The sequence below is a fragment of the Xyrauchen texanus genome, unplaced genomic scaffold, assembly GCF_025860055.1.
Source record: "Xyrauchen texanus isolate HMW12.3.18 unplaced genomic scaffold, RBS_HiC_50CHRs HiC_scaffold_556, whole genome shotgun sequence".
Lineage (NCBI taxonomy): Eukaryota > Metazoa > Chordata > Actinopteri > Cypriniformes > Catostomidae > Xyrauchen > Xyrauchen texanus.
Window position 1 is genome coordinate 12,501 of NW_026266529.1, and position 7,500 is coordinate 20,000.

The window sequence follows — 7,500 nt, forward strand, 5'->3', positions numbered from 1 at the left end:
GAGGAAAAAATGATCGTTATCGCCTTCAAAAGGAAACCAGAAGCTCATGGAGAACGTCTGAATGACCCAAGAATCAGTTCCACATAATGTCACAGCACTTCCAAAAATCACAAACCAGAATGTGCTGATGAGATTTCTGAGGATCTGAGGTCATGCATCACTTTCCAGACATTTCTCAGTTTCCTCTCAATAAATGATCCTGTTCCTTGAACTTCACTTATAATGGGAGTCAAGTGGGATTTATGTGTGAAACAGGATCATTTCCCACATTTATAAGACAAATATTTCACAAGACAGTTTGTGAGTTTTATGTTCACTTTGTAAAGATCCGTTTACATTTTAAAAGTACATTTAGACATTTATCAGATTATTTTATCCAAAGTGACTCAAAGTAATAAAAGTGCTTCATCCTGACAGAATCAGAAGAATCAGAATGAGCTTTATTATATTCTCATGTGCACGCGCTCAGGTGCAGTTAATGAATATGAGATACAGAAGATAAGACACACTGTGAGATCACACAATAGAACTGAGAGGAATTGAAATAGAAATAAATAAAGTGCTCGGTGAAGGGTTTGTCTCACAGTCATCACTGTAACATGATTTAAGCTATTTAAAAAAACTACTAACTTCTAATTACATATTCTACAGTGTAATTACATTACTGTAATTGCATTACTTATTACTAATTACTTTCTAAAACCCGAATCAATCTCAACCAGATAAAAATACAAGGAAACTTTTCTTTTAATTCTTTCATATAAATCATATAAAATCAATTAAATTATTCAGGATCTGGCCACAGAATTTAAAACATATATTTTAACATTAGACCAGAAATATGCAAATGAGTGGCGCTCATATTCTGCTTAATTTCATCATGCATATAATCACGTGTGTAGCTTTCATCGGCCGATACGATCAATATTTACTCATTTACATTTCACTTTTGAGTTGCATAATTACAGGAACAATAATCAGAACTATTATGAACTTAATTATTAGTAAGAACCTTAATACATCATATTGATGCAATTAAAAATATATATAATAAATTAAATTAAGAGATATGATGCAATAAACATTATTATTAGACACTTTTTAGTCATGTTGCTATTTCCCCAAATATCGGACCTTTCATTAATAACACTCTCCTTTGGCTGGTGAAACACAAGTGATGTTCTGGTTAACAGATGTCCTATAGATTTGGGGATGGTACATTCACATGGAGGTTAAAGAACAGACAAGCGCAGAAGAGAAACTTCTTGTTCAAGAACCATTTCTGAGATTGTAGCTTCTGACACTTCTCCTGTCGTCCTAAAGTCCTTATATCCTGCGATGAGAGAATGTTGCATTTCTATAGTGTTTTCTGTCCAGTACAGTAGACTCAGAGCGCTTTACACAGTGAACGGGACTCTCCTCAACCCCCACCAGTGTGCAGCATCCTGGATGATTGACAGCAGCCATAGTACGCCAGTACATCACACCAGATATTGGTGGATTTATAGAGGAAATTAATGGATGGGGATTATTAGGAGGCCATGATTGAGAAGGGCCAATGAGGGGAATTTGTCCAGGACACCAGGGTTACACCCCTACTCTTTTTGAGAAGTGTCCTGGGATTTTTAATGACCACAGAGTGTCACAACCTCAGTTTAACATCTCATCCAAAGGACATATACAGTATAGTGTCCCCCATCACTACACTTAGGCAATAGGATCCACACAGGTGAGTTGGTGCATTTGGTGAACACCCCCTGCTGACCTCCCTAACACCTCTTCCAGCAGCAACCTGTTTCCCCATGACATCTCCCATCCAGGCCATGGCCAGGCTCAACCCTGCTTAGCTTCCAGTCTTGAGCTACAGGATGATATATGGCTGCTGCTCGAGAGTCTAAACTATCCGTAATCATATCAAACTATTTATCTGAAATAAAAACACATTTTTATAACCATATTTATTACAGGAATATGATGATTATCTTGCATGTGAGCTATTTTACATACGACAAAATGCAGTTTATTTTATTTGTGATCTGTTCTTATATTCCTGCAGGTTTGATTGGGTGGGCCGGTGCCCTCATGTGCCCTCATGTGGCCACACGCCTGCATTACAAATTCGATTTAAAATTCAATATTGTTTTATATAGAATTGAGCTATAGTCTATACAGTATTTAACGCAATTACATCAGAAGTAACTGTAATTAAATGACTGAAATATTATGAGTAATCCCTTACTTTACTTTTTAATGAAAACTTAATTTAATTACAGTAATTAATTACTTAGTAAAGGAGGGACGAGACGAAATTAATTTTGTGGTAATCAAGATTATGACACAAATACTGCTGATTGAACTTAACTTGAATTGAACCCAGAATATTTCTTTAATATTGCCAGACAAAGTACTTTTACATAAAATTGTAGTTCCTAATTTTTTGTCTTTTTCCCCAAAAAGGTTTATATATATATATATATATATATATATATATATATATATATATATATATATATATATATATATATATATATATATATATATATATTATTATTATTATTATTATTCAAAGTCATTTTTAAAATGAAAGAAATTTGGCTTACAACGATCAAATGTTTTTCTTCTGTATGTGGTTTTTCCCCCAATAAAACTATAAACTGTACTGTGTCCAAACTATCTTTTCTGACGCCGTTATCGTCTGTGGCTGATCTCTGTGACGTAATAACGTACTTACGTGCAATGTCACCCGGCTAACAACTTCCTGCTTCCGGTGTTACAATATATTCAGTTCCATTGGGCGGAGCATATATGAATATACATTCATTAACACGTGTACCAGTGGGCGGAGCATATAAGAATATTAATTAATTATCCTGACATGCGCGTTGAGGTGGAACTAACGCGCCACCTTTTATTGTTTTTTTAAACCGGTTTTAAGTTTCAGAGTCGAATAAATTATGTATGAATTACAATATTCCGATTTTTGTAAACGTTTACAGTTTGTAAAATATGAGTTTTGATTAGTTTTGTGTTATATATTCAATGAAGAAGTTAATATACAGTTAGATAAACTTTATAAAAGTGGTCCACATTGTGCATTAATGTTTTGGTGTGATTATTCTGTGTCACTATTTATTTAATAAACTGTCACTGACTATGGGAGTAATAATGATTCCCCCTAATGAACATGAAATAAAGTGTATTGTCTGTTATTTGACCACGTGTTGCACTTCCGGACATATTTCAAGCATTTAATTAAAGCACGTCTTCATTAATATGTGTGAAAACAGCCAACATTTAATGATCCATGTTGATGAGTTAACTTTTTAACATATCCTCACTTTAGAGTTACACAGATAAAGTCTTTCCAAAACAGGCTTGTGGGTAAATACTACTTTTATTGAACACTAAAATGAACATTTACAGTGACACTACAAAAAAGTACAGAATTGATCGTCACTAGCATTAATAATAATAAATGATTAAATATATGATCCACTGTTATTCTCATGTACGGTGTTCTGTATGTACAATGACAATATCATCCCCTGAACACATCAAAGACATGTTGCACTTCAGATCTTCTCTGTTAAATGTTAATAACGTTACTTTAGTAAAACATGAGGAAGCAGAAACTGTCACAAATGAGTGAGATTCTTATAGGAGAGATAAAGAAAGCTTCAAAAATATATGCAATAAAACGCAAGATTAGTATCCCAGAAAAACTGTTTATTAATCCTTGGCAGACTGTGCAAAATTAAACAGCCCCCATTTTTGCCAGTCTGACCAGTGCCAGTCTGACCAGTGCCAGCAGCTCCATCTGAAAGAGACAATGACATCACATGAGTGTGCATTTACTGAATCAAGATCGTGTCAGGTTAATACATGTTTCAAGTTTGTAAAGCAACCTGAAATTCAAAATGAGTTTTAATATTAGCACAATGAAATGTTGACTTACAGTGTATTATAGGATATCTGCTCCCAAATACAAAGTAAAATCAGTTTTATCTTCTGTAGAAACATGTGCATCACAAATGTAAAGTATCACATACAACATATGATATGTACCAAAATATAACCAAATAAATGTTGTGCTGACCTCATCCAGAATAACACCGTATCATGAAAACAAATAAATATGTTATGCATTTTAAGGTGCAATTTGACATTCCTGCATACATGTGACCCGGATGCACATCTGCTATGAGTTCAGACTCAGAAACTGTAGATTAATGAGAGAAATGTTGTTCTGTGTTATTGGCAGATTTTGAAACTTATACTTGAACTGTATCCAAACAATAATCATTCATGCAAGACTGCATAAAACACAATGACCGATCAAAAGCACTTTTAATAAAACCATCTAATTGTTGAAATGTAAACATTTAACTTTGTCAACACTTTTTATTACCGTTTCGAAATAATCCTTCATACAAGTTGAATCATGTCGGCGATTTCAGTTCCACCTCAACGCGCATGTCAGGATAGTTCATGAATATTCGCGTATGCTCCGCCCACTGAAGATAATTAATGGATATTCATGTTTGTTCCGCCCACAGGAACTGAATATATTGTAACACTGGCTGTTTTGAGGTAAGCTGCATTCATCGATTAATCTTCGGTATTTTAATTAAAATCTATAATTTAGTGCATAAAGATTCATTGATATAATCATTTTTGTGCACATGATTGTATTTAAACCCGTTCTGCGCGAGCCGTCGAGTCGCGTGCGTTTAATCGCTGTGTCATCAGGCGATTTCCGGGACACGCGAGCTTTATTGAGCTGATTTTATATTTAATATATTAAACTTCAGACATCACTGACAGACGCCATCAGTGGAGTGACGTAACCTACTGTTATTAATACTGTTATTATCAGTGTTATTGATTGAATATTGATAGGAGATAGTGATGCTGTGATCAGATTCGATCGTGTGTGTGTGTGTGCGCGCGTCTGTGTGTGTGTCTGTATATTTGTGTGTGTGTGTGTGTGTGTGTGTGTGTGTGTGTGTGCGCGCGTGCGCGTCTGTGTGTGTTCACAGGTGTCTTCATGGATCAGTCAGTGCTGCAGGAGATAATAAAGATGTCCTGGTTTCTGCTGCTGATGTTTGGGTGTGTTCGTGCTTCTGAATTCACGTTCGAGCTGCCGGATAACGCCAAACAGTGTTTCTATGAGGACGTTATTATCGGCACTAAATGCACTCTTGAGTTCCAGGTAACGATCCATCAGAACTGTGATTGTGATCAGGTCATTAAGCTGTGGTTTGATGACGTGACTGTTTGTGCAGGTGGTGACTGGAGGTCATTATGATGTGGACTGTCGTCTGGAGGATGCTGATGGAACAGTTCTGTATAAAGAGATGAAGAAACAGTACGACAGCTTTACGTTCACCGCAGCGAGAAACGGCACTTATAAGTTCTGCTTCAGCAACGAGTTCTCCACCTTTACACACAAGACCGTGTATTTTGACTTTCAAGTCGGTGACGACCCTCCACTTTTCCCCAATGAGAACAGAGTTACTGCTTTAACACAGGTGATTCATTCTTACACTCATGACGTATTCGATCACTGTTAAACTACCTCTGTTTGTTCTGAGCGACCCGTCCAGCCCGACACAACAGCACTGACTCGAGCAATGCCGGAGCACAGCTGACTCTGTTTCCTGTGTTAAACTGATCTCACTGTGTTTCAGATGGAATCCGCATGCGTCTCCATTCATGAGGCTTTGAAGTCCATCATCGACTATCAGACGCATTTCCGTCTGCGTGAAACTCAAGGCCGCAGTCGAGCAGAAGATGTGAACACCCGAGTGGCGTTCTGGTCCACCGGCGAGGCCCTCATCCTGTTAGTGGTCAGTATCAGTCAGGTGCTGCTTCTGAGGAGCTTCTTCTCAGACAAGAAAACCACCACGACTCGTGTTGGGTCGTAACATCGCTCGTCTCACACGGTCACATCTCCAAGGGGTTTAGAAGGAAGTCGTTTAAACCACACCTTGACCTTGCTTCCTTTAGTCATGTGTGTGAACTGAGATCTCCATTATATGTTCAGGAAATTCTTCATTTATTTTGTTGGTGTGTGTTGGATTTTTACTCAGAAATGTAAGTAAACAGTAATGGATGTATAGACACACTGTTGTTGTTTGAACATTGTATCATCACTGGTAATGATTATAATATGATTATAATATTGGACTTGAAGCTTTAGTTCGGTCTAAATAGATCCACTATTGGTTTATCTGTGTTGTGATGTCATAGTCATAGTTCTCCTCATGACGTTGCTGTAATTGCTGTTTTATATGAGCTGTTTTTTTAATAGCTGTGCATTGCTTTCTTTACCTGTCTTTGGGGTAATAAATGTGTGGAACGCCTCACAGCGTCTTCAATATATACTGAAAACTGACAATGTTTTATTCACTTTAATATATTTGATCCAGTGCTCTGATGAATCTTTAAATGGTGCTTAAAACACGTGTGTGTCGATACATCTGATCAATGTCCATTAAAAGACCCAAACATTGCTTTATTTATAGATCTGGTCGGTGTTTTATGAGCTGGTTTTGCTTTGATATCTTTAGAGTGTCATTAGTGTACTGAAGTAATTTCAGTAAAATAATCATTTTAAACGCTCTGATCTGTTTTATGTATTTTGCTTTCCATAATTCTAGAAACATCACTTAAAGAAATGAACTCTCAGTTCAAGTGTTTAATGTGAGTTTAAACTTTTCTCTTAAGTAAATTATTTTAATCTGGACATCACAATTATATTTTCCAGCCGTTAAAATAAATGTTTTCTGAACACAATTGTGTGTCATGAAGAATAAATCAGAAATCCAGAGAGTTTCTGGAAACACTGTGAAGTTTCTGTATATTAATTAACATGAACTAACAATGAGTAATAATTTTACACCTCTTATTAATCTAATGTTAATGGCAATATTATCATTATTTTATAATTAAGATAAACTAACATTATTATGAACTAACGTTGAATTAAAATGTCAGAAATCATCATTAAGATTATAAATACAGTAAAATGTTGTTCGTTATATCTAATTAATTAATTATGTTAATAATAAATGTAACACTTATAAAGAGTGCATTATGAATGTGTTTCCATAGTTACAAGTCATGTTTATTAGTGTAGCACTTTCACACACACATAGTTTCAAAGCAGCTTTACAGAAGATAAAACTGTAATATCTATAAAGTCTAGAAGTCACCATTGTGTAATTTGATTAAATATGATAATTTATTGCGTATAAAATAAGTAATTAAATAATAATTGTATTTATAACCCCAGTGAGCAGCTGAAAGTGACTGTGGCGAGGAACACAAAACTCCATAAGATGTTATCTGACTATCCCCACCCTAACCCTAAACCAGACTCACTGTGGGGGCCAGTTCCCCTCTGACTAACCCCACCCTAACCCTAAACCAGACTCACTGTGGGGGCCAGTTCCCCTCTGACTAACCCCACCCTAACCCTAAACCAGACTCACTGTG

General features: G+C 35.9%; 1 protein-coding gene across 1 annotated transcript; it reads left to right on the plus strand.

Moving 5' to 3' along the window:
• Positions 1 to 4,523: 4,523 nt before the first annotated feature.
• Positions 4,524 to 6,849, plus strand: LOC127642336 (transmembrane emp24 domain-containing protein 7-like). The gene is made up of 4 exons (XM_052124946.1): positions 4,524 to 4,590; positions 5,040 to 5,212; positions 5,286 to 5,531; positions 5,691 to 6,849. Exons 2-4 carry the CDS (start codon positions 5,048 to 5,050, stop codon positions 5,925 to 5,927), a joined length of 648 nt encoding a protein of 215 aa, XP_051980906.1. The 5' UTR covers positions 4,524 to 4,590; positions 5,040 to 5,047; the 3' UTR covers positions 5,928 to 6,849.
• The last annotated feature ends 651 nt before the right edge of the window (positions 6,850 to 7,500 follow it).